This window comes from Sander lucioperca, chromosome 10, assembly GCF_008315115.2.
Source record: "Sander lucioperca isolate FBNREF2018 chromosome 10, SLUC_FBN_1.2, whole genome shotgun sequence".
Taxonomy (NCBI): Eukaryota; Metazoa; Chordata; class Actinopteri; order Perciformes; family Percidae; genus Sander; species Sander lucioperca.
This window is the reverse complement of record NC_050182.1, coordinates 18,026,874-18,049,210: the sequence shown is the minus strand read 5'-3', so window position 1 is coordinate 18,049,210 and position 22,337 is coordinate 18,026,874. Positions and strand designations below refer to the sequence as shown.

Here is a 22,337-nt window from a genome sequence, read left to right as displayed (position 1 = left end):
GTAAGTTTGGCAACCTGACGTTTAGGGGAATGTTTGATGAGGCTGAAAACATGACGGACATGGACTGCTCAATCTACACAGCCTAAGAACATGATAAACACTTATTTTATAATCTATATTTACTACTCTTACATGGTTTGTTACCCACATAGGCTATTTCAGAGCGTAATAGCTTATAATGTATGAGCTTGGGAGCCGAGTTATAAGGAGCATTTGATTTGACTGCATTTTATATTCTATGTCTATTACTCCTACACGGCTGATTTGTTTTTCATACAGTTTATTTCAGAACTTAATAGATGGTTGGGACTTAGTTTTAAGGTTTTTTTTGTAACATTGTTCATGTTTAACATAGGAAAGCATTAGACCTGTTTCAGTTAACCTGTGACTTTAGACAGGAGGGGCAGTTTTGAGCTGACTTTTTGTGCGAGCTGCGTTTGATGTATCCTACAGAGAGGGAAGGGACTCTGCGGTCTCGGAAGGTTAGGGGATTTATTTTATGTTTTGTGTTTTCACTACACTGTGCTTAGATCTAACAGCTCACCCTTTGTTACAAATTTATCAGTGAATTCTCAAGACATATATACGTGTAAATTTTGAAGATGGCTGAGTTTTCAATCCTTTCTGTTAACATCAGGGGGCTAAATGGGCTGATCAAACCAGCTAAATTCCTGGACTATTTAAGAAGGAAGAACATAGACGTGGCGCTTATTCAAGAATCACATTTGTGTAAAAGAGATGTAAATCGGCTACAAAATAAATATTTCAAAGTTGCTGCTCCATTGTGCTGCTGTCACGGAGATGCACACTCACCATAGACAAAAGTAGTAAAGACAGGATATCATATATATATATATATATATATATATATATATATATATGTACTACGATAAGGAGGAGGAAAATAGCCTTTGTCTCAGTATATGCACCGGCTACATATGATGAAGGCTTTTTCCCACGCCTAACCAATGAATTGCTTTCTCTCAATGAATTATACTACTAATTATAGGGGGAGACATGAATGCAGTACTAGACTTAAATCAGGATAGATCACGGGTCAATCACACGAAAGCCCAAAAACACATATCGGACATGTTTAATGCAGTTGTGGAATCCCATGATCTTACAGATATATGGAGAATGCACACTCCTACTAGCAAGGATTACACCTTTTTTTTCCATACGTCACCTCACCCATTCCCGCATTGATTATTTTTTGTGCTCCAGTGAGCTTAAGGCAATGTTCCACACGATAGCAATAGAACCAGCAGCTGATCACAAGGCACTGATAACCACATTCCGTTGTGATATGTTAGGAGAAAGATCTAGAAGGTGGCAATTCAATAATTCCCTTCTCCAAAACACAGCTTTTAATATAGAATTTGGAGCCAAACTAGCGGAGTTCATATCAATCAATGCTGGCTCAGTTTCGGACCCGGTGTACATTTGGCAAGCCGCTAAACGATTTATTAGAGATTTCACATCTTCCTTTGCAGCAAATGAAAAATGAAGAAAAAGAGAGAGGCAAGGATTGCGGAGTTGGAAGAACGTTGTACATCGTTAGAGCAATCGCTTAAGACTTGTTTTTCTAAATCTACACATACTCTTTGAGTCACAAATCGAGCAGAGCTAAATGACTTGCTAAAAAGGAGAGCTGAATTCATAACGCACAAAGTGAGGCAAAATTACTACTTTAACGGCTGTAAACCAAGCAAATTGCTTGCTCTGAAATTAAAACAAAGCAAGTCCAGAGCTGCTATCAATAGCATCCGCACGGACCGAGGTATCTCAACGAATCCTAAAGATATCACCGCCACTTTCCAATCCTTTTATTCAAAGCTGTATGAATCCTCCTGCAATCCGGATCCGACGCAGTGCCAAAAGTTCCTAAAAGAGCTAAACCTGCCTCTTCTTGACCCAGAGGAGGCAGAAGAACTGGGTCAACCTATTACGTTAGAGGAACTCAAATCAGCGTTAAAAACAGCTAAGAAAAAGAAAACATGGATGGAATTCCATCAGAACTCTTACTACAGTACTTTGACACACTAGGACCTATCATTTTACAAACTTTAACCTCGGCCATAGAGAGGGGCACCTTTCTTCAACAAACCAACACTGCACTAATTTCGGTCATACACAAAAAGGGCAAAGATCCTAAGGAGTGTTCAAATTACAGGCCCATCAGCCTCATTGGGACTGATATTCAGCTTTATTCCAAAGTCTTGGCACTACGCCTAGAACGCTTCATCGAGAAGCTAGTCCATCCTGACCAATCAGGGTTTATACCAAAGTGTCAAGCTGCAGACAATATACGCAGATTACTCCATGTAATAGAAGAAGCCAAAAACCTCCCAACAACGGCAGCAGTTTTATCACTGGACGCGGAAAAGGCTTTTGACCGCCTAGAATGGAACTACCTGTGGCAAGTAATGGAGAGGCTTGGTTTGAGAGCCAAATTCATTGACATGGTGCGTACTTTATATGCGAATCCCACAGCCATAGTCTCAACCAATGGCCTGCATTCACAGCCATTCCCCATCGCACGGGGCGCGAGACAGGGATGCCTGCTATCTCCCATGCTATTTGCAGTCTCTCTTGAACCAGGCCATAAGGCAAAATAAATATATGTAATGTCCAGATTAAATCCAATAACCTTGAGGACTCTGTTCCAAAATTCTTAAGATCTTTAACGAATTTGGCTCAATCTCCAGCTATAAAATCACTTGGAATAAATCTAATCTTCTGTTGAACAAACGGACAGGTGACATCAGCTATTAGTGATACAATACCAACCCAAAGCAAAATTACATATTTGGGCTTCACCATTCATGCATCGCTACAGCGAGTTGTCCTAAGTTGACAACTATGAAACTATACTAAGTAGTGTTCAAAGAGATCTGGCCAATTGGTCTGTGCTGCCGGCATCACTATACGCTCCAGGATTGCTGTTGTTAAAATGAACATAGTTCCTCGTGTGAATTTCTTAAGTACAATGATCCCCTTACCCCCACCGATAAATTTCTGGAAGAAACTTGATACCGTAATTCGGCAGTATATTTGGAATAATAAACAACCTAGGCTAAAATACTTACCATGCAACGTACCATAAACATGGGAGGCCTGGCCCTCCCCAACCTTAAAGTGTACCACAGAGCCTTTCAGCTACGGGCCCTCAGAGTGTGGATGGAATCCTCATCTACAGTCCCACGGAGAGATATACAGCAAAACCTCACTGGAAGTCTAAGACTGCAATACCTTGCCTTTACAGGTGTGTGTCCAAAAAAGTGTATGCTAGCCTACAGCCCTATTATCACCAACACATTGACCAACTTTAAACAGGTGGAGGAGCAACTACGCTACACCAATAAGTGGCATTTGAACACCCCAATTTGGCACAACATACACTTAATGTCTAGTAACAAACCTTTTGTTTATAACCAGTGGAGTGACAGAGGTATTTATACTCTAGACCAGCTATTCAATGATGAAGGTGTGTTAAGTTTTGAAGACCTGAGAGCTAGCTTTGAGGTGCCTAAGACATCCATCTTCCTTTATCTTCCTTTAAGATCAGCCCTAAAATGTTATGGAGTACCAGCAGCGTAACGAGCCAACACCGGGCCCCTAAGCAGGATTATCAAGGCGGGCCCTCTACTACAGCACGTGATGTCGCAATGTCGGTGAATCTCTGGGTCAACTGAGAGATGACAATATCAAGGCAGGCATTAAACACATGGACGCGAAAGTAAGACTCAGCATCTGCTAAACGTTCATCTTGACACAGCTCATCAAAATGCACTTTCACTTTTCTCAGCCGAGTGTTCTCAAATGCCTTGCTCACTCCCCACTTCTCTGAAAGGCCCTTCGCTGTTTGTTTGGCATCTTCAAAATGTTGTCGGAACACAGTTAGGTCTCTGATGGCGCTGTCCAGTAGCTGGACTGCTGTAGCGAGATCCATGTCTTTGGACTGTAGAAGTTTTGATATCACATTAGTTCGCTCCAGGATTTTGCTTTGGAGGACAACAAGACAAACAAATGAGAATTTCTCCATTGCCTGTTTCAACGATGCAGCCTCGTCCCGTTCATCTTTATTTCTGCTTGTCAGTGAAAGTTTTGCCAATGCCTTCATCACATCATTGTACCGATGTCTCAGAGCGGTTACTGCATCGTAACGTGAGGACCATCTAGTCGGGCATAACTTTTTCAGTGTTATGTTGGAGTCATTGTTTGTGTCGTCACTGTGTGTTTTATTTGAGAGCATTGCCCATCTCTTTATGCTGTGCCCAAAGAACACATAAATGCGCTCAACAATGTCAAAAAACTGCCTTACTTCTTGTATTTTCACCGCATCATTAAGGATGAGATTCAAATTGTGTGAGGCACAGTGTACATACACGGCAGTTGGCTCATTGGCAGCTATCCTTGCTTGGACACTGTATATGCCGCGCATATTTGCAGCACCGTCGTACCCTTGCCCTCTGCACTTGGAAAGGTCTAAGCCATTTCCCTCCACAGACGCAACAATCTCCCTAGTAAGCTCACTGGCCGATGAGTCCTTAACTTCACGAAATCCAGTGAAGGACTCTTTGATCGTAACATCAGTGGCAACACCGACAGCATCTCGCTCAACTATGACATATCTGAAGATCTGGCTCATCTGATCAACTTTAGCAACATCTTGTGTTGTGTCCATAATCACGGAGAAAAATGGAGCTGATCGTATTTCTTCTAGAATGTTTTTCTGAGTGTGTTTTGCTAGAATTTCGATAAGCTCATTTTGTATCAGTGGGCTTAGGTACTTGATCGAGCGAGCAGGGCGGCTAATCAGATCTTTAAGCACTGGGTCGTACATTGCCAGGAGCTCATTTCCCCTATTTTTTCCCTATGTGCTCTAAAGGGAATGTTGTTCATAGCTAAAGTGAGCGTAACGTTAATCACACGGTGTAGTACCTGTCTCCAAAAGCTGGCCTCATGAAGTATGTCCCTCTCCATATCCTTATCCATAGTTCCATTCTGACGCCAATGGTCGCATGTCACACATGCAGCTTTATGTAGAGTGGATGACTCGTGTTGTTGAATTTTCTTTGATAAATTACGCCAGGTATTTGTTTTCCATGTTGACTTGGCAAAAAGCCAACAGGGCTGGCAGTAGGCTACATCTAGTGTGGGGGAGTAGCACAGCCATGTCCTCAGTATCTCCAAACCAGACTTTGTTTTGTAAAGGTAATATGCCGTAGTAAAGGAGCGGTTATCCTGTGTGGGATCCCGTGGGAAAGGGCCAGTAGGTTGGCAGGACCCCGTAGATAATATATAACGTTTGGCATTTGAGTCTAGACACTCAGGATAATGACCCATGTCGGTTGGATACTCATGCAAAGAGGATATATTAGCAGTGATGGGCATAGAATCTACCTCGTTCTCCTCAATGCTGTCGTCGGATGACCCACTAGTGTTAGCACAGGCCACCAAGCTGGCAGCGGGTGCCTCACTCCCTTCTTCAACATTTTCCCCTTCTACATCGATGCTGCTTGATCCACTGGTGCTAGCATTAGCCAGGGAGCTGCAGCTGCTACTGCCAACGGTCGCTGCAGGTGCTTCACTCTCCCCCTCCTGTGCTATCTTTTTAAAGAAGCTTCCTATTTTTGGTATTTTACTCCTTGCTTTCTCCAATTCCTCTTTTCGTTTTCTCTTTTGAAAGCCACTTTTGTGTTTGTAATTTGACGACGACTCCATATTGACATTGTCTGTCTCACTTTCAATGTTTTTACTGTTTTGCACGCAATATGCATGTTCACTTACCATATCCCACAATCCCCGTCACCATTCTAAACAAATTACATCAAAATCCATCATTGTTCGTTTCAAACATGTATTTAATGATCAGTAAAATATGTTGTTGCGAATTTATTCAAATAAATTTGCTTAATTACTTTAAATATGTATTTATATAGTCGGATGACATTCTTAAAGAGGGACACACCATTGAGCAGAAACCTAGCTGTTACAGTCAAAGTGAAAGGGCCAGGTCGCGAGTGATATATATGCGATAGGGGCCCCCGGCTGTCAATCAATATCTTCCAGTCGGGCGGGCCCCTGATTGGTCCGGGCCCGTAAGCACCGCTTACCCTGCTTACTGATAGTTACGCGCCTGTGGAGTACCATGGGGGAACAGTTTTGAGATGCATCCAATCATTAAATGACTTGTTGATTCTCCGGTGAGAGGATTAGTGTCCAGGATTTATGCTAAACTGATGCAGGCAGTTTTTGGGACATTCCCCACTGTTCCAAGAACCCAAATCACCAGCAGATCCACTTTAACATATGCCATAGGACATACTGGACTCCTCAGAAGAGATACGTCTCTAAAGCCATTCCTACTCCCTATTGTACGTTCTGCCAACCTGAACAAACTGGAACTTTTCTGCACATGGTCTGGGAGTGTGAACAGGTACATGAGTTTTGGAATAAAACAACATCAATAATATCTGATGTGATAGGATGTCGAATTCCTACTGACCCGATTGTTTTGTTACTTAACCCTTGTGTTGTCCTTCATGTCACGGGGACTTGTTTAGTTTATGTACTGTCCTACTACCCTGGCGTTGTGCTTCGGGTCCCTGGACCCTTTCGTGTGTGTGTGTGTGTGTAATAATCTCACATCTCACACAGCAGACACATGCCAAAGGGTTTTTATTCAAAAGATTTTCAACAGTGTTGTTCATGTCACTTTGTTGCACCTGTTCACATCTCAATAGCACACACTGTGTGTGCGTTGACTTCGCTCGTCTCTCGTGGTGTTCAGTGTCAGGCCGTAGGCGATTCCAGGTCGACACGGTCAAAAGCACGAGCGAGACAACGGGTGTCGTCGTCGTCGTTGTCGTTGTTGTGTTGGCCCAAGCCCAAACCGGCGGCGTTCGAGCCAAGAGGCTACAGTCCGCGCACACATTCCGCGCAGTTGAGCCGCGTGCATCTCCCGCAGATGTATCTCTTGCAGGCCCCGCACGCCGTGTATGTCTTGCGGTCCTTTGTCTTTGGACAGAGCTGACACCTCTTCCTCTTGCTGGCCACTCTGGGCGCGGTCGGTTCCACATCGTCGTCGTTGTCGTCGTCGTTGTCGTCGTCGTTGTCGTCGTCGTTGTCGTCGTCAACACCCTCTCTGTGCTCTCGAGCGGCCGCGGCCCTGCTCGTCAAGGCCTTGACGAGTGCGGCGGACGCTTCCGTGCGAGGGAGACGCGAGCGTCTCTCGATGAGCGGAGTCACGAGCGCCCTGCCCAGCTGCTCCAGGAACACGCGCCTCCTGTAGAGCTTGCCGCGCATCCACTGGGGCCTGAGCTCTCGCCAGAGCACAAAGGCGTTGTAGGCGGACACGTCGAGGATGTTGTGGAACACGGCGAGGGGCCAGCGCGTCGTCTTCCTGCGGCAGCTGTACGTGCCGACGAGCTTGTCCAGGTTGTCCACGCCGCCCTTGGTGCTGTTGTAGTGCAGGATGATGTCGGGCTTGGCGTCCCTGGTGGCGCGGACGCGCGCCTTCCCCGTGTGCAGCGTGCTCAGCAGCAGCACGTTCTTGTGCCTCTTGGGCACGTAGGACACCAGAGTGACGGTGGGCGTGAAGGCGAACCTGGACGAGAAGAGCGCACGGCCCTTGGTGTTGAGCAAGGCGCGCGGCAGCTCGGGCTTGTTTTTGCGCATCGTGCCCACCACGGTGAGGCGCCTCTCGATGAGCAGCCGCCGGGCCAGCTCGTAGGAGGTGAAAAAGTTGTCGCACGTCACGTTGCGCGGACCCCGCAGGCCCTTGGTCACGTCCAGCACCACGCGCGCGCCCAGATTCCTCTCGGGCCCGCCGCTCGCCGACTTGCCCGTGTACATCTGCATGTTCCACGCGTAGCTGGACGCGGCGTCGCAGGCCACCCAGGACTTGAGTCCGTACCTGGCGGGCTTGCTGGGCATGTACTGGCGGAAGGAGCATCGACCTTGTTGTCGTTGTCGTTGTCGTCGTCGTCGTCGTCGTCGTCGTCGTCGTCGTCGTTGTCGTTGTCGTTGTTGGCGTTGGAGGTGTTGGACGTGTCGTCAAAGAGTGAGAATGAGAAAGACACGGAAAAAGAACTCGGAGGAAGACAAAGAAGGGGGGAAGGAGGGAAGGTGAAGAAGAAGAAGAATGAGATAGAAATTATAGATGAGAATACAAGCACACGAGAAAAGAACAAAATGTTTAGAAACATCCGCATGCGCACACACACACAAAAGCATTGTAAACGGCGAGCTGGAAAAAGACCAAGAAAAAGACGAGACAATTGTGCCACGGCTGTCGCGATACGACGATAATGAAAATAGCTGCGGTGATAAATACCCACCTCGAAAGGGAACCAGCTGCTCGTCCACGGTCACGTCGGGGCCCGGGTTGTAGAGGCGAGGCAGCCGCCGCACCCAGGCGTCCCACACGTCTCGTATGGCCGCCAGTTTGTCCGCGGCTCGTCTGGCGGCTCTCGTCTCGCGGTCGTCGAATCGCAGCAGTCGCGAGAACGCGTGGAAGCGCTTGAGCGGCATCGTGGCGCGGAAAATGGCCCTGCCGCTCTCCTCGTGCCACAGGCTCTCCAGGGCCTCGTTTCGGGACCTGTACACGCCGGCGAGGAGCAGCAGCCCGATGTAGCCGCGCAGGTCCGTGGCGTCCATCAGTTTCCAGCCGTTGCCGCACTTCCTTAGGCCCTCGATGTTCGTGGCGGTCACCACGATCTCTTGTATGTGCCGCGTGACAAACAGCTCGAAAGCGGAGAGTATATCGCGGACGCGTGTTGCCGCGTACTCTGTGGGTCCTGGGCTCTGCGGAGCGGTGGCGCGTCTGGCCGGGTCTTGTTGTTGCCGTTCGTCTTGGTCGTGTCGTTCGTCTTGGTCTCGGTCACGTTGGTCTTGGTCTTGGTCTTGGTCTTGGTCTTGGTCGTTGCCGTCGTCGCCGTTGTCCAGTTGTTGTTCCTCGTCCTCTTCATATTCGGCACGACGGCGGCGACGAGGTCCAGGGCGATGGGGATGATACGTCGTGGAGGACCATTCGATCTCGCCGTCTCTCGACGCAAACCTTTCGCTCTCCTCCTCCTCCTCGTCCTCCTCGTCCTCATCGTCTTGTTCCACATCCTGCTCCTCGTCGTCGTGGCCCTCGTTGTCGTCATCTCCCCTTTGCCGTCCACCCTCCTGTGGCGCGTTTGCCCCTCGTTCTTCTCCTCGTTCCTCGTCCTGCTCGCCGTCGTCGTCGCCGCCGTCGCCCTCTCTGTCTTCATCTCCCCTTTGCCATCCACCAGCCTGTGCCACGTTTGCCCCTTGTTCTTCTCCTCGTTCGTCGTCCTGCTCGCCGTCGTCGTCGTCGTCTTCGTCGTCGTCGGCGTCGGCGTCTTCGCCCTCTCTGTTTTCATCTCCCCTTTGCCGTCCACCAGCCTGTGCCGCGTTTGCCCCTCGTTCTTCTCCTCGTTCTTCTCCTCGTTCTTCCCCTCGTTCTTCTCCTCGTTCGCCTCGGTCGTCGGCGTCGTCGTACTCGTCTTCTCCTGCGTCTTGGTCGTGGTCGTGGTCGTGGTCGTGCTCGTCAGCGTCGTGGCGGTCTCTTTCTCCGTCATCGTGTTTGTCTCGGTCCTCTTCTGACGCACACCCGCCGGATGACCATTCGGAGTCGGAGTCGGAGTCGGAGTCGCTGTCGCTGTCACTGTGGTCGTCTTCTTTTTCTTCTTCTTCTTCTTCTTCTTCTTCTTCTGCTACTACTAAATTTTCCACTTGGGGGCCATTGCGTGCCACGTGGTAACCCGATGCAGCTCCAAATTTAGAGTCACACAGCGGGCCATGCCGGCGTCGCAACCGGCTGCTGAACCGAGTACAAAGAGTACAAAGGTCCAGAAGAAGAAGACGAAGAAGACAAAATCTGTACAATATACATGTATATGTATATACATTTGTGTGTGTGTGTGTGTGTGTGTGTGTAATAAAAGTGTTTAGTAGGACGAGAACGAGGTTTGTTTCTTTCCGCTTTGCCTCACCCTGTCTGTTTTACTACTACAAGCCAGGCCAGGGTCCCCCGAATACCATGGAATGGGTCACAGACACCCGAAGGCCAGAGCCGCGGTAGTAGACAAATACCATGGAATGGGTCACTGTGACCCGAAGGCCAGAGCTGCGGTAGTGGAGAAATACCACGGAATAATGTACGGGTCACATAGACCCGAAGGCCAGAGCAGTGGTAGTGGAGAAATACCATGGAATGGGTCACATAGACCCGAAGGCCAGAGCCGCGGTAGTGGAGAAATACCATTGAATACTGGCCAGGGTCACAGTGACCCGAAGGCCAGCACTGCGGTAGAGGAGCAATACCATTGAATACTGGCCAGGGTCACAGTGACCCGAAGGCCAGAGCAGTGGTAGTGGAGAAATACCATGGAATAGTGGCCACATAGAATCCGAAGGCCAGAGCCGCGGCAGCCGTGGAGAAATATCACTGAATACTGGCCAGGGTCACAGTGACCCGAAGGCCAGAGCCGCGGCAGTGGAGAAATGCCATGGAATAGTGGCCAGGGTCACAGTGACCCGAAGGCCAGCACTGCGGTAGAGGAGCAATACCATTGAATACTGGCCAGGGTCACAGTGACCCGAAGGCCAGAGCAGTGGTAGTGGAGAAATACCATGGAATAGTGGCCACATAGAATCCGAAGGCCAGAGCCGCGGCAGCCGTGGAGAAATATCACTGAATACTGGCCAGGGTCACAGTGACCCGAAGGCCAGAGCCGCGGCAGTGGAGAAATGCCATGGAATAGTGGCCAGGGTCACAGTGACCCGAAGGCCAGTGCTGCGGTAGTGGAGAAATGCCATGGAATAGTGGCCAGGGTCACAGTGACCCGAAGGCCAGAGCTGCGGTAGTGGAGAAATACCAGCGAATAACGCACGGGTCAGAGAGACCCGAAGGCCAGAGCCACGGCGGCCGTGGAGAAATACCGTCGAATAACGTGCGGGTCACAGTGACCCGAAGGCCAGAGCCGCAGCGGCCGTGGAGAAATACCACTAAATGACTGGCCAGGGTCACAGTGACCCAAAGGCCAGAGCCGCGGTAGTGGAGAAATACCAACAAATAACGTACGGGTCACAGTGACCCGAAGGCCAGCGCTGCTCAAGTGGAGAAATACCAGCGAATAACGCATGGGTCAGAGAGACCCGAAGGCCAGCGCTGCGGTAGTGGAGAGCAATACCATGGAATACTGGCCAGGGTCACAGTGACCCGAAGGCCAGCGCTGCGGTAGTGGAGAGCAATACCATGGAATACTGGCCTTTGGGTCACTGTGACCCAAAGGCCAGAGCTGCTCAAGTGGAGAAATACCAGCGAATAACGTATGGGTCAGAGAGACCCGAAGGCCGGAGCTGCGGTAGTGGAGAAATACCACGGAATAACGCGTGGGTCACAGTGACCCGAAGGCCCGAGCTGCTCAAGTGGAGAAATACCACGGAATAACGCGTGGGTCACAGTGACCCGAAGGCCACAGCTGCTCAAGTGGAGAAATGCCATGGAATAACGCGTGGGTCACAGTGACCCGAAGGCCAGAGCTGCGGTAGTGGAGAGCAATACCATGGAATACTGGCCAGGGTCACAGTGACCCGAAGGCCAGAGCTGCTCAAGTGGAGAAATACCACTGAACACTGGCCAGTGTCACAGTGACCCGATGGCCAGAGCTGCGGTAGTGGAGAGCAATACCATGGAATACTGGCCAGGGTCACAGTGACCCAAAGGCCAGAGCTGCTCAAGTGGAGAAATACCACTGAATACTGGCCAGGGTCACAGAGACCCGAAGGCCAGGGAGAAATACCATGGAATAACGTATGGGTCAAAGAGACCCGAAGGCCAGAGCCTCGGCCGTGGAGAAATGCCATGGAATAACGTACGGGTCACAGTGACCCGAAGGCCAGAGCAGCGGTAGTGAAGAGAAATACACTAAATGACTGGCCAGGGTCACAGTGCCCCGAAGGCCAGAGCTGCTCAATTGGAGAAATACCATTGAGTAACGTGCGGGTCACAGTGACCCCGAAGGCCAGAGCTGCTGAAGTGGAGCAATACCATTGAATACTGGCCAGGGTCACAGAGACCCGAAGGCCAGGGAGAAATACCATGGAATAACGTATGGGTCAAAGAGACCCGAAGGCCAGAGCCTCGGCCGTGGAGAAATGCCATGGAATAACGTACGGGTCACAGTGACCCGAAGGCCAGAGCAGCGGTAGTGAAGAGAAATAACACTAAATGACTGGCCAGGGTCACAGTGACCCGAAGGCCAGAGCTGCTCAATTGGAGAAATACCATTGAGTAACGTGCGGGTCACAGTGACCCCGAAGGCCAGAGCTGCTGAAGTGGAGCAATACCATTGAATACTGGCCAGGGTCACGGTGACCTGAAGGCCAGAGCCGCGGACGTGGAGAAATACCATCGAGTAACGTATGGGTCAGAGAGACCCGAAGGCCAGAGCCGCGGCAGTGGAGAAATACCACGGAATAACGTATGGGTCAGAGAGACCCGAAGGCCAGAGCCGCGGCCGCGGCCGTGGAGAAATACCACGGAGTAACGTATGGGTCACAGTGACCCGAAGGCCAGGGCCGCGGTAGTGGAGCAATACCATGGAATACTGGCCAGGGTCACAGAGACCCGAAGGCCAGAGCCGCGGCCGTGGAGCAATACCATTGAATACTGGCCAGGGTCACAGAGACCCGAAGGCCAGAGCCGCGGCCGTGGAGCAATACCATTGAATACTGGCCAGGGTCACAGAGACCCGAAGGCCAGAGCCGCGGCCGTGGAGAAATACCATGGAACAACGTATGGGTCACAGTGACCCGAAGGCCAGTGCTGCGGCAGTGGAGAAATACCATCGAGTAACGTATGGGTCACAGAGACCCGAAGGCCAGAGCCGCGGCAGTGGAGAAATACCATAGAATAACGTATGGGTCATAGTGACCCGAAGGCCAGCGCTGCGGTAGCGGAGATATACCATCGAGTAACGTATGGGTCACAGAGACCCGAAGCGCAACGCCAGGCCAATACAAAAAGTCAACTAAACTGAACGGGTCATTGTGACCCGATGGACAACATAAGGGTTAATGATGACTCTAAATTACACCTACTTGGCTAGCCGGCTCAACCGCAACCAAGAAAATGATAGCTCAGCGCTCCCCCCCCACTCGCTTTGTATAAAACAGTGGTTGGCGTATTTTCTAGACATAGTTATGCTTGAGCTCTCTACAGCAAGTATTAACAAGGCCGAGTCATTGACTATAGACCTATGGAAAAACGCAGCAGCACAAATGTCGGTCCTAATGACCTCAGCATCACAGGAATTAGAGGAAAGCGACTAGGAAAATTGTGATTTCTGTTTTTTGTTTGTTTGTTTTTCTTTCCTCGAGACCGCAGAGGGTGGGGGGTGGGAGAGGGTTGTTGTTCTTGTTCAATTGTGTTTGTCTGGTCTGTATGTTAAAACATATAAAAACAATAAAAAATTGATCGAAAAAAAAAAAAAATTGATTGTCCATCACTCAACAGTGTGAGAGTAAGGGAGGAGGAAGAGAGAAGGGAGGCAGGAGCCTGATACTGTTCATGAGTGTGAGAGCAGAGGTGAGGAGGGGGTATGGGGTCAGGAATGGCTTGGAGTTGAGGAGCTGCACAGCGCTGGGAACAAAGGTTGCCGTTTTCCTCTGGGTTCTGCATCCTGGGTAGGGAAGCCAGCATCCAAGGGGAGCCACTCAAATGCAGGGAACAGAGCATGAGAGGGGTCCTGCAGTTGTTATGATCTGCTGCTTACAGAGGGTGAAAAGGGGTCGGACATGGAGTCCGATAATCCTGGAGCAGACTTTGATGACACTTTGCAGCCAGTTTCTGTTCTAGGGGGTGATTGAGTGAAACCAGGATATGAAAGAGAAGGTGATGATGCTTCATAGGAAGGAGTAGTAAAAAGTCTTTATTGACACTGAAGGAGTTGAGCTTTCTCAAGAGATACTGCCTCTGCTGGCACTTTCTTAAGATCTCCTCTGTGTTGGTGCTTCAGCTGATTGTCCGTGGATGATGGAGGTGACTGCTGCAGCATGATCTTTCTGTTTGGTAGAACATTTTGGTGTGAGGAACCAGAAAGCAGAGACAGGAGGACCATGTCATATACAGCTTGACCATGTGGCAGGTAGTTTGGCTGAGTGGACCTGCAGCCGTCAGTGTAGAGGATTAAGAGTAGAGCATAACGAACGCATTCCTGTAGGGAGCCCGTGGAGGTGTGTATGAGATCAGAGAAAGTGTTTTTGACCCATACTCTCTGTGGACGGTGGGTCAGGATGTCCATTAACCACAGAGTTGGTGGTCCAGATAAAAGCAAGTGGAGAGTTTATTACCAAAAATGTGAGGCTGCAAGGTGTTAAATGCTGAGGAGAAATCTGTGAACAGAAGCCTGGCCATGTGTTAGGGGTTTCCAGATGCCTCATGATGGTGTCTATGAATGTCTATGAATAATTTGGCATCGTCAACCCCTTTGCCTGCCAGATATGTGAACTGCAGTGTGATTTTTAATGACCCTCTCCATAGACTTTATAACAAGAGATGTGAGAGTGACAGGCCTGAGGTCGTTTAAGACCCTGACAGTACCCTTTTATTACCTTTTTAGTAATTGGAATGATCGTGTCTACTGAAACTGGATTTACAAGCCATTTGGTTTGATTATCAATACATAACATTAAAGTGATATGCTACTTACAGCTTGCACTTCTGAATCATCAACACAACTATTTATAGATGGAACAGCCCCATCTTTTTGCTTCAGCTTAACAGAAAATGCAGTGATGAAATTGTCCTTTGAGAAGTGGCATAAACAAATATAGACGTGTTTACCAGGCTCTTGTTGGCCCGAAAAAACTAAACAAATCCAATCTTGTTTGGCGCTTTCTTCTTTTTTATATATTTACCTTATATTTTGAAGAGTTGTAACATTTATGATATGAGAGAAGATACAGAAAAGCATGGTATCATTTAATGTCTTGTCCAACAAATGTAAAGAAAAAAAATATTTAATTAAATTTGAAATAAAGGCCTAATTTTCTCTGCTCCCAGCTATTTGAGAATTTACGTTACGCGTGTGTGTGTGTGTGTGTGACACTTCTTAAGACTACTCTGCTAGGGAGATGTGTGACCATTCATCCCCTGCCATCAAAACACACACACACACACACATACACACACACACACACACCAACACACACACATACACAGCTGACAGCGATAGGGGACTTACATTACTGTTCGGTAGTTAGCTGCTTGTCTGCCCCCTCCCTCTCCCCTTCCTCCTTTTCAGTTCCTTTTTCCTGGGAGTGTATGCTAAGTAATGATGAGTGCCCCCCTCCTCAATGCACACTTAGTTTGATAGACTTCTCTATCCTCCTCCTCTTCCCTCAGTTCATGTGGGCCCAGTCTGTGTAATAGGTAATGGTGCAGCTGGGCCATTAAAAGCGGGGTGCTATTTGACAGCGCCCCATGCCTTTCATTCTCTTCACCACATGGGTAAGGAGATAGAGAGCTGAAGTTAGGTCTGTGTGTCTCTGGTAAACCACATAATGTCTTTCTCTTCTCAGCTGCCCTCCCGTCTTTCGAAGGTTGTGATGTCCATGTTTGAAGTCTATCCATTTGTCTTAGGGGATTGTGCGGAGCTTGTATTGACTATTGAGTGTGTGTGCATGTCGCTGTGTGTTTGGCGTAAAGGGTGAACTGAAGGTGTTGAAGGCTTGATGTGAATAGCCTTCATCTGTCAGCCACAGAGGTCGGCAGTGACACTGAAAGTACTGGGTGGTCCAGCATTTTCATGAAAAACCCCTGCCATTCATACACACATTTGTCTACTGTAGGAGATGGGTTGATGGTTGGGAGTTTATATGCGCACGCACACACACACACACACACACACACGTGTATGTTTGGTTAAGGTTTAACTCTATATCCAAGGTTACAGATACAGGGATACTTGTACTGGTCCTGTGAAGCTTTTTCTTAATTTTGGGGCTAAACTAAGGCTTAGACTTACATCTGTAGTTATACTACATAAAATGAGGTTATTTGGTTATTGTGGTAGCTGGAAATGTGATGTACTGATAAGAATAAGACAAATGAAAAGTGTAGTAGGCTAATATTAAAAATATTACAAACATATATAGTACAAAGATACTTATTGTTTCCAATGTTCATGCTACAGTGCAAGTGTTTATCATTAGCTTGACTAGTCTACATTGTGTAAGAATTTCTTATAAACAAAAGGTTTGTTACCAGACATTAAGTGTATGTTGTGCCAAATTTCAAATGCCACTTATTGGTGTAGCGTAGTTGCTCCTCGACCTGTTTAAAGTTGGTCAATGTGTTGGTGATAATAGGGCTGTAGGCTAGCATACACTTTTTTGGACACACACCTGTAAAGGCAAGGTCTTGCAGTCTTAGACTTCCAGTGAGGTTTTGCTCTATTTCTCTCCATGGGAATGTAGATGAGGGGTCCATCCACACTCTGAGGGCCCGTAGCTGAAAGGCTCTGTGGTACACTTTAAGTCAAGTCTAAACAGTACTGACATGCCATTCATCCTCCACACTGAACTTAAACCTACATTGTGTAATTTTTTGAGTTGATTCTTAGCAAAAAAACTTTGTTCTTTCACAAATATGTGCTCATTCATTGTAATTACTTCCACCAACTAATCAAAGTATTTTTGTAAGCGTAGAATCTGCCACTTAGAATCATTCAGAATACATATGGGCGAGTCGCTCGAATGGCAGCAGCCACGTTGCGCCTCCATCTTTAAAATACATTAGCCAAAGAGGGACATACCTCCGCCTTTCGCGCTTTTACACTCAGTGGCACCGTGACGAATGCCAGCCGGGAGATTAATTGCGACTGCCGGCAGATTTGAAAGCCTGTTGAAGGTGGAGGATCACACCTATTCTCAAGGACATGTAACGAAGTCGCCAAGGAAGCGAAAAAGAGAATTAAAACGACAACGTGACAGGCAAAGCAACAAGACCAAAGTAAATATTGGAGTGGCTAGAACAGCTGCGTGTAAACGATGGAGATACTAAGAGCTAATTTCGGGTTCGGCCACCGTAGGAGTTAAAACGCACTCAGAATGGGAAGGGCTAGAAAGTAATATTCAGTTGGTTGTCATATACAATTACACCGCTAGATGGGAGAAATTCTTACACAGTGTAGCTTTAAAGCAATTCCTCTGTAGCATGACTACATATAAAAAATGGGTGACAAAATTCACAGTCCCATTCTGTGCAAAAGGTTCAGCTGAAGTTTGTGTAATTGTTAGGTGTTTGCTTCGGCCCAGAACGCAGCGATTACACACAGACACAGTAGAGCAGTTTAAAAAGGTTTAATGGAGCTACGGGTACTCAGAGAAACACAGACGATGGTTTGAAAGCCGGGAAGCTCCTGACTGGTCCAAGGAGGAGGCGAGCCGACGTGGAGGGGTCCAGGTAGTTTCCGGACACGAGAGGAGACAGGCTGAGGCGAGATCACTGGTGGGTTCCTGAAGTGGAGACGGCGGCTGACAGGTGAGACTGGGAGCATGCAGACGCCGTGGAGATTGCAGCAGGGCTGAACAAAAACACATGGGTTGTAGTTAACGAACTGGCGCCGACAGGAAGATCAGCCCGGGTTAAATATTGCTGGTGATTGTGGATGATGAGCTGCAGCTGCGAAGATCGGCTGAGCAGAGTAGAAGCGGCCACGCCCCTTGACCTACATCTCGGACCACGCCTCCAGCACTCCACACAGAAACAAACACAGACAAAACGCAAACACAAACATACACACAGGGAAAGGACATCCCAGACAGGACAGAGAGAGAGCTGCCCGTAACAGTAATATGCTTTAGCAGTGAGTTGGTCAAATTGACATTGGGCATGAGTATTGTATCAAGACAGACTTGGGGGGAAAAAAACTTTTATCTCTTTATCTCCTCTTTTAACCCTTACTACCATTTCTGCACCAGTTCTTCTCAGAGTCATAACTCCGTCAAACTATGTGTAATATGAAGCTTTAGCAGTCTGAGTTGGTCAAATTGACCTTGGGCACGTGAGTATTGTATCAAGACAGACGTGGGGAAAAAAACATTTTTTTTATCTCTTCATCTACTCTTTTACAGATACCTTTTTCGATACCATATGTTTTAAAATCCATTTCAACATCAACAAAAATACATTAAACACAAAACTTTTATTTTACACCTTAATTGTGAATCAAAACAGTTATCAAAATTAAAAAATTCTGGTAACACTGCTCACTCGTTACATTAATAAAACTGGTGCGCCAGTCAAATACTTAGGATTGGTGTAATGGCAAAATTATATTTAAGCATGATTCTTGTCTTATTTCTGTTTTACTTTGTCTCACAATGCTGAAAGTGAGTTTTTTCTTATTCTCACATGTTGAAAGTAAGAGCCACAAAGTCTGGGAACGTAATGTGTATGCTGAACAGATAGGGACTACAAGGTCACCCTAAACTATCTGTTATTTCTCCCTGAATAGTTGAGACTTCTCACATAGTTGAGATAAAGGGATGTCTAAACCTTGGGGTAGAAAGTGGTACAGAGGGGAAGAAGTGAAGTGGCTCCTGAATGTCTGACTATGTTTGATTGTAAGAAATGTGTGAGTCATGTTTAGAAAGAGGGGCATGTCTTACTGTCTCACTGAAGATGCATATAAACTGTGTGCTTTTTCTCATTCGTTGAATACACTTTCCCACTGTGCTGTTGTACTTGTGAAACCGTGTTCCTATATTTGCAAATATAAATAAATACTAAAAGACCAAACTTTGGTTTCATTCTCAGTAAATCTTTATTAGTTTCATTCCTTGTGTTAATTTTAAATCTACTCTACTGCTGTTAACAAGAAAACTTCCACTACATTGGTATCAATCCGAACTTGGCCAAAATGAACAAAAAAGAGAAACCTTTTTGCCACAACATGAACATATTATAAATAATAAATAAATTAAAGCTGCAAGCAACGTTGGACGGGCCCTCGCTCCTCTGCGCGCGTTGGGGTTATTGGCGGATGCTGCTCCTTGCGACCGTGCATTTGTGCAGCACTCAGACACTGCAAATCGTCACCAATGAAAAGGTAACTCTCTGCTGAGTTCATTGATACCTCACACAAGGGTCTACGTCGTACAGTTCATTAGCTCAAAGTAGCGTGGCAAGACCAAAAGGGGTGGGCCATACCATGACCAATGAAAATGGAACGCTCTACTGAGTTCAATGATACTTTACACAATAGTGTACATCAAACGGGTCATTAGTTATGAAAATGTGTGTGGCTAAATCAAAGGGGGCGGGTCAAACCATCACCAATGAATAAGGAACTATCTGCTGAGTTCAGTGATACCTCACACGGGTCTACATCAAACAGGTCATAAGTTATTAAAAAGGGGTGTGGCTACAGCATAGGGGACGGGTCAAGCCATCACCAATCGAAAAGAAACTCTGCTGAGTTCAACGATACGTCACACAAGACTACCTTAAATGTGCCAGCAGTTATGAAAGGGGGCGTGGCTTAAGCATAGGGGGCGGCCCAAACCATCACCAATGAAGAAGGAACTCTCTGCTGAGTTCAATGATACCTCACACAATGGTCTACCTTAAACGGTTCAAATGGTATGAAAGGGAGCGTGGCTTAAGCATAGGGGGCGGGCCAAACCATCACCAATGAACTCTCTGCTGAGTTCAATGACACCTCACACAAGACTCTACCTTAAACGGTTCAAATGTTATGAAAGGGGGCATGGCCTGAGTAAGTAGGCCTGGTTAAAGTATAGGGGGCGGCTCAGTATATAAGTTCACATTATAAGTTTCATGTAAATCGGATGATGTTTGTCATATAAGGCTGATTTTCTGTTGCCAGCGGTGGGCGCTATGACCAAAAGTCAGTTTTGGCCTACAGATGACCTCAGGCCTGGACTCTTGTCAATCATGAGAAATTTCGGCCAAATTGGACAATGTTACAACAGCTTCTTCGTTCATCGATAAATGCTCAAACTGGCCGACACGCCACGCCCACACCGTTGGACTAAAAGTTTTGCTTTTAATAACTTTCATCGTTAAGGTCTTTAGATGACACAGACCGAATTTGAAGTTGATCTGATGAAATCTCTAGGAGGAGTTCGTTAAAGTATAACACCTTGACTTTTAGGCCTACTTCCTGTTGCCACTATGGGGTGCTATATTGGCCTTTATATGTCCTCAGGGTTGGACTCTTATAAATCCTGAAAAGTTTCGAGCCAACTGGACAATGTACACTCAAGTTACACTCACTTCCTGTTTCGATGGCGAAACACAAAAATTGCCTCCCCGCCACGGCCATGCTCTATGACGAAAGGTTTTTCCTTTAATAACTTTTCATCATTAACGTCTTAAGATGGTACAGACCAAATTTGAAGTTGATCGGATAAAATCTCTAGGAGGAGTTCGTTAAAGTATGACGTGGAAATGGCCAAAATCGCACTAATTTCTAACTTTCAATTCAAAATGGCGGACTTCCTGTTGGGTTTAAGGTATGGCTCCAATGACGTTTTTTGTACGTCTTGACATGCTTCATATGTGTACCAAGTTTCGTTAGTCTACGTTAAACGTACTGCAGGGGCTCAATTTTGTTTTACTTTTTAGGGGGCGCTAGCGAGCCATTTTTGTGCGCCTATTCCCGAAACCCTGAAAATACGTACATTTTCACCAGACTTGATGCGACCGCCAATTTTGGTGAGTTTTTGAATATGTTAAGCCCCTCAAAAAGCCAATTCATTTGCCGGAAGAAAGGAAAGGAAAGGAAAGGAAGAATTCCTTCAGTTTCAATAGGGCCTTCGCCACTGTCAGTGCTCGGGCCCTAATAAACAAATGACATTGTGTAGAGGCTAATATTGAACTAACTAAAATGCAAAGGAATGTAAACAACAAAGACTTTTTAGTGCAAACTGCATAATGACACAAACCTTTAACAATAAACTTGGTGACTGCCCTGTTGTCAACATTGAACTAATGGAGAACTAAATTAAGTGCAAAGGATTGTAATTGAAATTGCCTTGTTGCTGAAAGGTGCTGTAGAAATAAAGTTGCCTTACAACCTCAGCCTGTCAGTCAGTCACCAGGGCAGAGTTGTGCCTGCTTGTCTCAGATGAAGTGTAACGTCAACAGCACCGCGACTGCTTTCGCCTCGCCATTAATGTCAAATGCTGTCTGCGTGAAGTTTTGAAAAATTGTAACCACACTTGAAACCACTTTATTGGCATTGCCGTGACTCACTGTGACTTCAACAAAACTGCAGAGCTGATGTAGTTTGCTCGAGTTTACTCCGTCCGCATCTCTGCACGTGTGTGTGTGTTGGAGCTCCACTCTCTGTCAATATGCAGAGAGGACAGATAAGCTTGCGCTTACGCACTCTCAGGTACCGAAATTTGGTACCGTTTGATTTAAAGTGAATCTGTCCTCGGTAGTACCGACGTAATTCGGTCGGTACCCAAAAAAGTACAGAGTTCGGTACCCAACCCTTCCTGTCCGTCATATCATCTTGGCTGGTATAACAGCTGCAAAGAAATTGGTGGCAACGCGACAGAAGCATCCACACTCACTTGGTATACCACAAGGTATTTGTCTTTTATGGACATTTTGAGTTTAGAGAGTTCTGTGGCTAAGATACATGGCGCAAAACAAGATAATGTTAAGCTGTTAAAACGATGTTAGAGAGCAGATTAAGGGCCTTATCGCCTAATTTTGTGTTTGAGAGTTGTGGGATCTAAGATGTTTTGTATATGGCGTTACACTAGCTGAATGCTATGAAGTGTTGTATGTTTGTGTGTGTGGGGGGGCGTGTGTGTGTACTGGGGGGGGGGGCACGTGTATGTTTACTCCTTATGTGTAAATGTAAATGTATATTTTATTATTATTGTTTGGATATTGTTGTATGTTGTCTGCACCTTTTTATATTTTAGCATATCCGTTTTGTTTGTTTTTTGTCTTCTACACTCCAAGTGGTCTGCACAAACTGTCTTGTTTATTTTATGTGTTCAACATTTTATGTGTTTTATGTGAGAAAACAAGGAAATTCAATTATTAAAAAGGTAAAAGATAGAAACAAGATATTTGATCATTATTATTGCTTATTTCTTAGAACTTAATCAGAACAGGTGAAAGTGCTTGAAATGTAACAATTTTGTAACTTTGTGTGGGAATAGCAGGTACAGAAAGACAACATTCCCACACACAGACACCTACAATCAGACACGCCCACATACAGACGCACAGACACACACAGAGACGCACAGACACACACACA

General features: G+C 46.8%; 1 protein-coding gene across 1 annotated transcript; it reads right to left on the bottom strand.

The window, feature by feature from the left end:
• Positions 1-6,924: 6,924 nt before the first annotated feature.
• On the bottom strand, positions 6,925-13,702 carry LOC116043297 (piggyBac transposable element-derived protein 4-like). Its single transcript, XM_036006410.1, has 4 exons — positions 13,587-13,702; positions 9,518-9,838; positions 8,349-9,403; positions 6,925-7,967 (listed from the first exon to the last, which is right to left on the bottom strand). Exons 1-4 carry the CDS (start codon positions 13,700-13,702, stop codon positions 6,925-6,927), a joined length of 2,535 nt encoding a protein of 844 aa, XP_035862303.1.
• Between the last annotated feature and the right edge of the window lie 8,635 nt (positions 13,703-22,337).

Bases quoted from the DNA above. Each gene is read 5' to 3' on its own strand.
- LOC116043297 (XM_036006410.1), bottom strand. From the start codon at position 13,702: ATGCAGAACCCAGAGGAAAACGGCAACCTTTGTTCCCAGCGCTGTGCA. The intron at 9,839-13,586 runs GTATCAGGCTCC...TACTCGGTTCAG, and splicing joins TGCTCTCACACTCATGAACA to CAGCCGGTTGCGACGCCGGC. The intron at 7,968-8,348 runs GTGGGTATTTAT...AACGACAACAAG, and splicing joins GCAGCTGGTTCCCTTTCGAG to GTCGATGCTCCTTCCGCCAG.